The 13306-nt window shown below is 30.9% G+C and overlaps 1 protein-coding gene across 3 annotated transcripts in view; it reads left to right on the top strand.

The window, feature by feature from the left end:
- The window catches only part of CSMD3 (CUB and Sushi multiple domains 3), a 1210091-nt gene that overhangs the window by 464526 nt on the left and 732259 nt on the right, over nucleotides 1-13306 (top strand). Inside the window, exon 7 of one of the 3 annotated variants that reach the window (XM_058564811.1) lies at nucleotides 10989-11300. The exons of the other annotated variants lie outside the window; for them this stretch is intronic. Within the exon in view, the coding sequence (XP_058420794.1) occupies nucleotides 10989-11300 (312 nt within the window). The remainder of the gene's footprint in view (nucleotides 1-10988; nucleotides 11301-13306) is intronic. 3 annotated transcript variants of the gene reach the window in all.

The following is a 13306-nucleotide window of genomic DNA, read 5'->3' as shown; positions in this document are numbered from 1 at the left end:
TCTCTCTATATATACAGTATCTATAAGTCTCTCTCTCTTCTTTCTCTCATATGTATGAGAATATACATATTCTATCTATATCTATCTATCTAAAGAGTATAAGGGGGAGAGAGAGAGAAAACTGAATTTTCTACTTTCCATTTTGTACTTTCCATCATCTGAAAAAACAAGGATGGGAAAAGATCAATAGGTCAAAAAAACTTACTTGATCATTTGAGAATTATAACTATTCAATATTTGTTGCCATTTCTAGTGCCTGGAAACAATTAAAAGACCAATAAGTTCTTGCTGGAAATATCTTCAATTCAAGTTTCTACTGATTGAAGCATTGTTAAGAAAGCTGGCATTTTTTTATATGAGACATCTATAGAAAGAAAATACATAGATCTCGATATGTATTTTCTTCCTCAAGTATAGAACATACGTTTTATAATGAATAAAGGGCTAAAATAGGATATAAGCTGTTTTTTAATACTAAAAAGAGGTAAGATTTAAATATACATGAAGTAAAAGGCCTTAGCACACCTCATTCAATTTGTCTTCTTTTTATTTCTCATTTCATAAAAAAGATACTTGAATGAATTTTGTCTAGATGTTCTTGTGATGTCATCACACCTACTCTCTGTCATTCCATAAGTTTTCACAGGATCTATCAAAGCACACTTACATTAAAAGGATCAATATTTGTTAATAGTTTTTACTTGTTTGTATGCAGAAAATTTTCAGAGTTTGTAAGTCTGAATTACTTTCAAAGTAGAGTTTCCAGATAATATCCAGGATACCCATTTGAATTTGAATTTTAGATAAACAATGGATAATTTTTCATTATAAATGTGTCCCAAGTACTTCACAGGTCATATAGAAAAAAAAAAATGTTTATCTGACATTCAAAGTTAACTGAGTTCCCTATATTTTTATTTGCTAAATCTAGCAACCTTATTTCAAGGTGTTCATAGTCATATAGTCAAGTCAGCTAAATGTTAGCCCTTCCTTTAGTCCATATATCTCTAATATCTTATCCACAATTACAGCAATTTCAGTCTTTCTAAAATGACAGTCTTGTCATATCAATCTCCTGCTTAATATCCTTCAGTGACGCCTTATCTTTTCAAGCTAAGTTGAAATTTCTTGGCTCCTCAAGCATTGGTGCCTACCTACCAAATCTGCTATCGCTCTCTCTTCATTCCTGCCGTACCAAATAATCTGCAATTGCATGAGCATGTCTTGCCTTTTCCCTTGCCACACCTTTTTTTAACCTGTTACCTCTGACTAGGATGCTCTTTTATTCCTCATGCACCAGGCAAAATCTCCTCATCGTTTAAGCTAAATTCTAATGTCTCTTTCACCAGAAAAATCTTTCCCATTTTGGAAGTATAGCTAAGAGCTTTCCAGCTGTATTTTCATAGTTCTCTGTGTATCCTTCATCGAACATATCACATGGCTCTGATTTTTTAAATTCATGACTGTTTACTTGCAAGGCGGGGATGGATATCTATGTATATAGATATATAGATATATGTGTGTGTGTTTGTACTTGATGCATAGTAGTCATTTAATTCATGTTTGTGAAATAAAAAAGAGGAAGGAGAGGGAAGATGGAAAGTAAGAAGTTTTGTAGTCAGATATTTAAAATTCTACTGAAACAGAAAAAGGAAACATCCTCACTTTTCTTGGTATAGAAAGGATTGGGAATAGAAAGATTCATTAAGCAAATAACATTTGCTTTCTCTGGAATGAATGCAAGATAAGGTTTCTTTTGTTCAATATCTACAAAGATGTAAAAGCACAAGTCCTTTGCTGAATCTCTTTGTTCATATTTCGCTCTTATTTTTCCTGTCTTTCCAAGTAATTTCTGCTCTAAATGAGATGAAATTTCTTTGTATTTAAAACACAAATGTGTGTGTCTCTTTCCCAGGGAAGATTTGAGTGAAGGAAGTTCTGATTAACCTTCTGATTTGTATCGCTCAGAGGATCAAACTCTACTCCTAGAGTAGAAAGTGTCAAAGACAATTGCCAGATGGCATAATGTTAAAATATATGATTTTTGAGATCCTCCTTGGTCAGATCTTCACATCTTATAATTAAATTTTAACATCATCTATTTCCATAAACAAACTAAAAACCAAAACCTATCGGAAGCCAAATATAAAGGTAAATCTCAGCCATCATTGTTACAGTATTCATACCTTTGTTTTATTGATGGTATTAAAAGACAGTCGTTGTACTTATTGTCTTGAAATAAAATGCATTCTTTATAAGAAAGGAACTTGGCAGAGTAATTACATGAAGAAATATAAAGATTTACCTCTCAATATGGAAATATATGTTTTAAATACCCCAACATATAATTATACGTAATAACCCAATATATAATATAAAATATATTTCCCTTTCCAATTAATTGTAGCCTTTGATAAGTTCTTACCATTTCTGAAGGTTTTGTTTCCTCTAACATGCTACTTTTCTAAGCCGAGATTGGTATTTATTTTTAAGCAAATCACTCTTGCTTCTAATTAATTAGCTGCTATAGAGTATTTTACAGAGTGTATGATGCAGGAAAATAAGACCTTTTTTGGCTTGAGTTTCTTATTAGCCTGCCCTATTTTAGCATATTTATGCAGATACCTGTTGCTCAGCAACCTTGCTACAATCAACACCATAATAGTCTTTCCTCCAGAATGTCAGCCCTTTCCTACCCACCCACACTTCCCTTATACCCCTCCTGTTAATAATGAACTCAGTTCTTCCAATCATGTAACAATCATATGGGATCAGATGTCAACTTATGATAAATGCCTCAATAAGAAGCATTCTGTGATCTTACTGCAAGCTTCACACTTCTCCCCAAAACATGTATTTCTCAAACTGCCCCTATTATATTTTGGAGGAGAAGAAAACTTTGCAATAAACTAATTTAAATTAAATAGTTAAGCAATCACTCCAGTATGTGTGTTTGCTCAACCAGAAAGGGATTTGTCTGATTCTAAGAGAATCATCTTGAGAGGCCAATACCTAATCCTAAAGAGCATCTGTTCAGCAGCATCTCTGTACACGGAGAGAAAAATGTAGTGGTAAAAGTAGTTCCTTGGTTCCCTTTAAATCAAATCACATGTGTGAAAGCAGCATTATGTATACTTTAGGCACTAAAAAAAGAGGAACACTTAGAATTAGTGAAAAAGGATGAACTCCTCACCCTCCCCAAACCAGAAGGCCATTATAGAATAGAAGGAAACAGAGGATAAACGTTCATACAGTCATGTAATCAAGGTAAACAGGTCTCGGGGACGTGATGGGCTAGGTCACGATAAAGCCTTCTCTTATTTTTCCTTTCAGTAATGATTGGTATAAAAGATAACCTTACCAGTTCTTTTCCCTTACTTCTGCCTCTTCTCCTTCACGTTACCAAATATTGTCATTATAAAATATTTTTTTGGGGAAAATGGGGCTAGAGAATGGAATAAAAGGGAAATGCTACCCTCATTTGAGAAAACACTAATGAAGGAGTGATTTATGTGTTCTTGGAAGTTTCTTCCTCTCTTTCCCTTGCTTCTGTTCTAGTGCGTGCAAGATAAATTGCAATTATATTATAATTATGTGTTTTTCTATTGTTTGAACACATCTGGACAGGTTCAGTTTCTTATATTTATGTCTTTGAAAGTACATTTAACACTCGATAAATATTAATTAAACATTAAATAAAATGTTTATATTTTTGAGAAATAAGAGAGTAGTACATTTAGCCACATTCATTCTTCCCTCATACATTTATTAAACATTCAAGGGGAAGTGGGTGCTACACGTGTGTAAGACTTGATCTCTGTTTTAAAAAAATTATTACTACATAACATTTATCGGAGACAGCAAGGCTCTGAATATGAAGGAGTTCCTGAAGAACATTTTGGAATAAAAGATATGTAGTATCCCTTTTTCCTATTAACACCTTTAAATCTTCCCTGAAAACTGGCAGCGTTCCACAAGCTTTTGTGAGGAGGCAAATTAAACAAGTGCGTATTAGATTACATTTTGTTTGCTTAGGGGAAACCCAGAATGACAAATCCTTCTCCTTCAGCTAAATGACACGAGCTGCTGCAAGAAAAAGGTCTAAAAATACAAGATAGGGTTTTAGAAAGGTGTGGAGGGGAATTCTATCTCTTTCTCTTGTTCTTAGGAAATGTGACATGGATGCCATGACTCTTATTTCAAAACCTAGGTCTTCAAGTTTTACTGTCAGTATTGTGACTTTATAGAAGACCGTTATGCTCAGTTACACAAAAAAGACTTCAGTTTGTATTTTGGGGATATTTATTCCTGTGAGTGGTGTGTGTGTTTGTGGTTGAGCACATTAAAATAAAAAGTGACACCTAGGACCCACCACTACACATAGTTGAGACTTCCAAAATGTATGAAAAAGAGTGATAAGATGCTGAAGCTTGATTCTGCAACTTCATTTTAATCAACTGGGTGAAGCAAGAAATGGTCCTTTAAGAGAGAATATCTTCAAGACTCTTAGAACTTCCTACTTAAAAAAATTTTTCCCTAGCGTGCTCTTACTTAATTTTTAGTACTAAGAAATGAGATGTCTATTCTCTCACATTTTTGTGACAAAACCGTGATGATATTTAGTATAACATTCATACATTTATAACATATATGTTATATAGCATGTATATTATATAACATATATTTGCCATATATAGTTATATATATATAGTTACTATATATATATAGTTTTCTCATGGTTGACCAACACAGTACTCTCCATATGCTTTCTAAAACTTTTGATATTTTCTATGTTTTATTTAGATAAAGGTATTTATGGTTGTTTGGCATGTTGAGTTTATCAAAATTTTAAACAATTCAGAATATGGGATTTTATCCTGCATGTAAACCACTTGACATTAGTACATATTTTATTGAATATTTGTTTTATAATCATTTATTTACTCATGGTAAGTAAGGGATTTAGTAGATGTATCATTAAATCTTGCTATCATCACTTTCAGCTTAGATTGCAAATATTTATTCATTCACTTTGCGTATTAAATCAGTAAGATTACTTGTACTTGATAAAAACAAATACCCTTGCAAAACTTAATACTGGTTTCCCTATTTAATGCTTAGGAATTTAAATTGAAATATATAACATAAATATATATCAATATGTCAATTAATTCAGAAAGACAACTTATATTTAAATTCTCAGTTCTATTTTTAAATTAGTTTATTGAACTTATGATCATAAAAAATTTGTTACTTGAATTACTGATTTTTTTTTTTTTACTCCACTAAGATCAGCTTCACATTTTAACATCTCAGACATCTGGATGCAGGTGACAGCACTTTTGCGTTGTCATGTCATAGTTTAATTGGCAGAATCTTTTCTTTCTTAGAGGTGCATCTTATAATCAAGAATATCTTATATTTATTTAATTAGATATTTTAAGATCATAATCTTATGTAGTTTCAACATAAATGCAGCATTTTAATTTCAAATCAAAACTTTATAAGACCAATATAAACCTACTCTTTAAAACTAAATTACAAACTAATTTTTTCAGGGTTTAGTCACTTAAAATCCTCCTAGTCAGAGAGACAATTTTATGTTAGGTAACAATTAATCGGAGATAGATCATTTATATTTATTCTGTACTTTAAGGGCTACTTTCTATTTCACTTTACCCATCTCTTCTCTACTTCGAATATTCATAGTACACACACATCCACCAATTTATACTATTAAATACTAAGCTCTACAGATTTTAGGATACTGGAATTAACAATGTTTAAAATGCAAAATACTAAAGTTATTTTCCCAGCTAAAATGTGTTTTCTGAAAATTGTATCATGTAATGTGCAACGAAGCAGTGGCTTTGTTTTACCTTTCCCATACTCATATTTCAATTAGTTTTCAAGAGTCCTCTCTTGTTGACATGTTCCCATAAGTTTCATGTAAGTAAGATTAAATAAAAGAAATATAACATACAAATTAAAGTACTAAATATGCTAAAATTTATAGACTATCTAAATGATGGTTCAAATAGAATTGTTGCATTAGTTGTATTTAGATTTTATTTTGACGTTATTTTGTATATTTTTTCTTTTGCATGTTTTCATGTTAAATATGTTTATTATGTTTTTCTTCATTATAGATAATAATGCCACAAAATTATTCACTTAGAATTATTTTGTTAATTAAACTTTGTTAATTAAACAAATGTTTCATTTGAAATACTAAAATTAATGGAACAGAATATATATTTTTTATATAAAATAACATGCCAATGATAAATATCTAAAAGCTGCTTCTTTGAAAAGCTACTTCAACATGTGCTTATATAATTGTATACATATTGAGCCATTCACTTACATTTCTAGCAACATATTCTGTTCTTTATTTCTGTGATGAGTTAGACAATAATTACAAAACAACATAGCATAATTTTTTTTCTAAATTCTGTAAGATAAAAAATTTAGTCAAAAAGAAATTCAAATTCAATGATGATATGAGTTTTTATTTGGTAAACTTTCTAAATGACATTTATAAATGGTTTTACATGAATTATGTTTAGTCTCTTGGAGATATATTGTTGAAATGAAAAAGCCTTCAAATGCATAATCTTCATTATAATACACAATACAATCCAAATTTAATATTGTAAGGATTACTATTAAATAAATTTGCCAATTTACATGTGTAACTTTTGTCATTTTCCATTATCATAATTCCAAAGATACATATAGTTATGATTTATAGAAGCATGCTTATATATGTAATCATTTCATTTTATTTTTGTTATGTTGGGAAATATTTTGTTAAAGAATATTAATAAAATTATATTTTAGGCATGTGTTTATATTGTAAACATCTAATTTTTAAATATATCTTAAGCAATTTAATGACAGGATAATCTAATTATGATAAATTACATCTTGTAAACATGATTTGATTTCAAATGAAGAATGGATTTTTCTGAATGTACATTTTCTTCCTTAACTTGGGTTGTATGTCTTGTAACATAAGCATTTAATACTGTGCTATTAAAGATAACGTTTACACAATTGTGTAGCATACTTAAATTTTTTTAAAAGAAAGTAAAATATTATATTTTAATATTGGATTAGTTATATTATACATTTAATATTGGATTGTTGCTATACATAATCCTAAGGCTTTTTCCAACATTGGCAATTACTTCATAAAACAGTTAGTATGCAAAAATGTTCAGTGTTTTTAAACTGTTGAATGGTGCATTTTGACAATTTAAAAATCTGTGTTTCACACACTGCCAATTTAAAGTGGTACCAAAATCAGTATTCTAAATTGGTCTACATTTTAAATAAAATGGTTATACAATATATGATATAACTGTATGGTGATGAATTATTTTATTGCCTTATAAGGGAAATCAATGTTACTTCTTTGTAGCTCTACTATACATATCAAACATATCTAACTAAATTTAGATGCACTTCTATGTCCTGCCGTTATGAGATATAATTACTTTTCACTCTACAGAAATTTGAACATTCTAAGTAAATCCATTTCACACTAACATTGTAAACTTTGCTGTTTTGGGAAGGATGACAAAAATCTTCAAGTAACTCTTCCTTATGCAAAAAAATCTTCAGATTCCACACTTTTTCAAAGTGATGTTTTTGAAAGTTAAAAACAAAATTATCAGTTTTTCCTTGCTTTGGAATTACCCTTCATTCATTATACTATTTGAAATACCACTTTGCCATGATAAATATTATAATCATATTTCATTTGTGCAATTTGTCCTCTTTGTTATTGTTAATATTATTTTAACATTATTATTAAATTGATCCATTCATTTATTCTTTCTTTTGAGGAAAATTTCTTGAGCATCTACTATGTACCAGGCACCAGATGCTTGGGATTCAGCAGTGAATAGAATATAGAAAAAGCTCGGCCTTCCTGGAGCTTGCAACCTAGAATGGGGAGGAAAGAATATGAACATAAAATATAAGTAAAACCTAAGAACTGGTGGCAAAATATCTGGTTGAAATATATATCTGATTAGACTGTGGTTATTAAAGAAATGGATTGTTCAGTGCTTTATTCCAACATTGCACTCTGTTCTGCACTCAGGTTAAGAGAAGAGTACTGAATTTCCACTACCATTAGCCAGAAGTAGAGCTCTAATACTGAAGATTTTAAGATTGGGATTGCTAGCAAATCCTGGGGCAAACACTACCAAAGATCAATTCTAACCCTCAGATTTGGTCAGGAACTGTATTTATCCTCTGGAGTCTTCAAGAAAATGGGTGTTTGGAATTGTTCTGTAGGTCTTGAAGAGTAGTTACAGAAGCAACGTAGACACGTTCCCAAGAATTACCCCAGAACTATTGACCCAAATATAAGAGATTATTTGAGATTAATTGTAATGACTTCAGTAATAGAATGTAACAAATAGCTATTCAGTTTACTCCATTGTTAGCGGTAGGAACATTGAGATTTGAGGCAGAGTACAAATTCCGTGATTTTTTTATACTTTTCGATTATATGTAGCAACATATGTTTGTAGTTAAATGGTTTCCTTCTTTAATATAAACCTGAAAGCCTGGAAATTAGGATAAAGTTATGAAAAATTTTAAAGTATTAGTTTTTCATCCTGATTTCATACTTCCTTTCAAAAATGGAAGATATAATTAAATTCCCCAGGAGAATAATATGGATCAGGTGATTGTTTTTATAGTAATGAGTCCATGGGCATCCCAAATGTCTGATTTACCATGAGGTCAATTACTGAATATTAGTAGTGTAAGTATAGTTATTGCTTAATCATGTGATTAAAGAAAACTCTTACCAAAGATTAGCTTAGTAAATGTTACTGTCTAATTTACATAAGCCACATGAATTTAGTAGAGTCTGGTCTTCACACAGTAACTTAGATAAATATTCAATAGCAACTTTTTTCTGACTGATGCTTTAAAATATATTAAAAGTCTTTAAAATAATCTGATAATTGTCATACTTCATTTACCCCTGGGCCCCTCTAAATATAATCATCATTTAATTCTTTTGAATTTCTAAATCAAATTAAAACAAGAGAGGACAACTCAGGCTGAAAGAATTAGTAGCAGATATGTGCTTCTTTGCTTGCTTATGAATGAGGGGACCTCAGGCTTAACTTCCTTTTTGAGTTTAAAGCAGAAACCAGAATTACTAGTCTTACTAATCACCTGCCTACAGTATAACAGGAAAAAAAAAAAAAAAGGCAGAACATACTCAAACCACATTAAGGGACATAACTATTTTCCTCTTGCAGAATGGTTAAAATATTCCTATATATTGTTGTCTGAACAACAATACATAGGACTATCTAATTATACATTGTGGATAGAAGTTTGAAATGCAGTTTATTGAGAAGGCAAGTGTATAAAAACATATACCACTCATTGGCTTTAAAAAATATTTAGAAGTTTTCTAACCAGGACCTATCATTCCTAATTAGTAGCTGTACCTCCAAAATTCAAAAAATTTTTTCTTGTTAAGCATTTTAGCTGTCAAGATCCTTTTAAATATATCTTCATTCAGTTTCATGCTTCTATTATAAGACTACTTTTTTTTCGTTATGTGAGAATTATGTACAACCAAGGACAATCTTGCAAAAAATTTAAGGGAAAGAAAAAAGAAAACCCTAATTTTGCACCTTTAAAACATTTTTAAGTTACAATGAAATTTTAATAATGTTAAGAATGTGGAGAGATATATACCACAAAATTCTTGTGAGATATTTGGAAATTCTCAGCCATCTTTTTTTTTTCACTGAGGAAGATTCTCCCTGAGCTAACATCTGTTGCCAATCTTCCTGCATTTTTTTGTATGTGGACCACCAGCACAGCATGGCCACTGATGAGTGCTGTAAGTCCATGCCCAGGAACCAAACCCCGGCCCCTGAAGTGGAATGCACCAAACTTAACCACTAGGACATTAGGGCTGGCCCCTCAACCATTTTTCTTTTTTTTTTGTTTTTTAGTGAGAAAGATTTGCCCTGAGCTAATGTCTGTGCCAGTCTTCCTCTATTTTGTATGCGGGTCGTCGCCTCAGCATGGCTGACGAGTGGCATAGGTCCGTGCCTGGAATCTGAACCTGGGAACCCCGGCTACTGAAGCAGAGCATGCTGAACTTAACCACCAAACCATGGGGCGGGCCCCCCTCCACCATTTTTTAAAGCTAGTTTTGTATGAATAAAAGTTCCCTGCTAATAGTTAATTTTTAGGCATTTCTAAATAAAATGATTTGTTTAATTTTAATTAGTTGAAAATTGGTTAATCTCAAATATTACTCTAAAATGGTGAAAAATATTACCTAATTTCCAAAGACAACTCAGTAAATTCTCAGATATATATATGAAATTGAATATTTTATCATGTTGGTTGCTTTCTGGCAAATGAGGTTAAGATAGACGTTTAGATAGAGTAGTTATTTCAGAGTTTCATTTTTTAATACTTTTGTTTTCATTTTAGCTTTGATTTTAAATTCTCGTTTCTTCACTTGCTTGTCTTAAAAATAGAGATTTTGATATTTTTCCCAGAAATTATGAAGAGATATGGCACAGAATATTCAAAGCATACTTTTGAGAAAAGTGTGATTACATAGTTACCAATTCTGTCAAAACTTGTCACTTGCCAGGCGTTTGTTGCTAAAATTCATCTGTAGATAAATAATGAAGAAAATTGATTGAAGGCCACATAAAGGTTTACAATTTCACCTTTTCGCCTCTAATTTGTTACAGTTAAAATATGGTATATTTGTGTGTAATATCTATTCATAGGTTGATTGATACAAACCAACCATCAGATCTGGTTACTTCAAATTTTAGTGGTGTGTTTGTGTTTTGCTTCTTCATGTTGATTATCCTTAAGGTAATAGAAGGGAATATGATTTATTAAACTTATCAGAAAAAAATAAACAAAATTTAAAAGAAAAAGTTAGCATCTAGTGCTACTGTGTCCCACAGGTTCTTCTACATTGACCCACACTACCTCCACTGGTGAGTTAGAGGAGCATAACAGGACTGCCACTGGTGCTATTGCTGTTGCTAGCACATCTGCAGATGTTACTGTATCCAGTGTTACAGCTGTCACCATCCGTAGACTTTCCGAGGAACAGCGAGTGCAAGTTACGAATCTCAGAAATTCAGGTCTGGACCCCAACACGTCCAAGGACGGGCTCTCTCCTCATGAAGCAGATACACAAAGTACAAGGAGAAGACCAAGAAATGCTGAACAGATAGAAAGAACTAAAGAGCTGGCAGTTGTTACTCATAGAGGTATTGGATGTTATTTTCTTGTGCCCATTTAGTGATAGCCAAAGCTATATTTTGGTAATGGTTCTAATTAGAGGATGAGCTGAAAGAGAGACAAGATGTAGGAAGTGAAAGAAAGAGTTCAAAGTAGCTGAAAAATATAGATAGTAACAGCCAAAACCTGAATAATTTGAAAGTCCAGAAATTAAAATAAAAAACAAGTCAAAGTGCAATGCAAATGTTGGAGGGAGGAGGGGGTAAAAATAGAAAGAAAAGAGGACATCAAAGGGATAATAAAAACAAGTACTAAATATCGATTGTTTTTACATCCCAGTTATGAGGTTGAGATAACATGAAAATAAAATAGCCAGTTTCAATTAATAAGTGCACATATTTACATGTTGATGATTTATCCCATGTAGTAATTTTCAGTATTTCCATGAGATTTTTATGTTACTCAAATGCTAATTAACAATAGAGGAAATAGATAATTTGATTGGGAAAAATGGAAACATTCTGTCTGGTGATTGTTTTATACAGCTTACTCTTCTATTTCTAATACCTATTGCCTGACCCATATGATTATACTGAGAACAAATTTCTCATTTGAAAAGATAACATATTCATTGAGATTATGGCTGCAAATTTAAATATTCCTTAACTTCCTAATTTATTTTTTAGAGGAAAAAAAAACCCACAAAGCCAAATCATATATTGGTAATTTTCTTGTCCATTAATATAAGCCTGACTTCTAAAAAATTAGGAAGTGTAGCAAGCATATTTGTATCTTTCTTGGTAGCAGGTTTCATTCAGCAGTTTAGGAAAAAATCAGTGTAGTATCAAAGGGACTCCATTTATATCAATATGTGCATCAGTGCAAATATTAATTAATTGAACATATTTCAAGTACAAAATATCTACTCCAACTCTATTTCTAGCTTATCATCATAAATTCTCTAAACTGGCTACGGTTTATGTAGTGTGGTTAGGCATGTTTTATACAGAGCATGATATAATAATGGAAAACCATTCAATGCTGAGCTCACACTAAGGAGAAAAATCAAGACATCTTTACATAAATTGATTGAAAATCATACAGAAATATCTCAGAAGCCTATTTCCATCAGAATTCATGCTGAAAGTACTTACTTTAATTATCTTTAATAAGAAGCATTCTAAGATGAATTCTTAACATGTAGTAGTCTCCTTTAAAGGATTAAATCAATATCACTTTGCTTCTCTATTCACTTTTCTACCATGAATATTTCCTCTCATGAGAATATAGAGATCGTAATAAAATTTATGATTTGCTTAATCAAGAAGACAGTTTTTCTTAGTACCAGGAAATAAAAATGTATAAATATTATTAAAATATTAAGGAAAAAACCACATCTATTTAGTTTTTTCACTCTCTTTGGAAAATTGCATGAGCTAACTAACATTGAAAAACTCCTCTGTAATCATTTCATCACCTATTGATTAGTAGGTAGGTAATTTTCGGACATAGGCTTATTATAGAAGTCAACTAATAATATAAATGCTGCTTTAGCCAAAGTTTACCATCAATTGATTTGAGGAACTCTGGAGTTACAAATTAATATTTTGTAGAACTAGGAAAAATAATTCAGATTGAAAAGAGAAAAAGTAGTAGTCAATTATTAGATTAGGTAAAATGATTTAAAAATTACTCAATCTAAAATTTTGAAGAGTATTCAAGTAAATTTCAATTAAGCATCAATATTACTTTCTTGGTAAATTCCAAATCAGTGCTCAGATTTTCCCAATTGTTGTCATAATCTCCCAATGCTGTTTTAGAGTTAATACCTGTTTCACTTTTCCCCATATTTGTTCTAACATAGTGTTTATGAATATAATATTCACTTAATAGTTCTATCTACTTTGGAAATAAATATTCTTCAGTTATTGATTTTTAAATTATGTGTATTGAAAACATTTTGAATGTTGTGTTCATCATTTTTTAGTGACTTAAGTTTTCATTCTTTTATCAAATCTCTATTTTAATTAAAATT

The sequence above is a fragment of the Diceros bicornis genome, chromosome 21 (genome assembly GCF_020826845.1).
Source record: "Diceros bicornis minor isolate mBicDic1 chromosome 21, mDicBic1.mat.cur, whole genome shotgun sequence".
NCBI lineage: Eukaryota > Metazoa > Chordata > Mammalia > Perissodactyla > Rhinocerotidae > Diceros > Diceros bicornis.
Note: the sequence above shows the minus strand (reverse complement) of the source record. Positions and strands in the feature narration are given on the sequence as shown.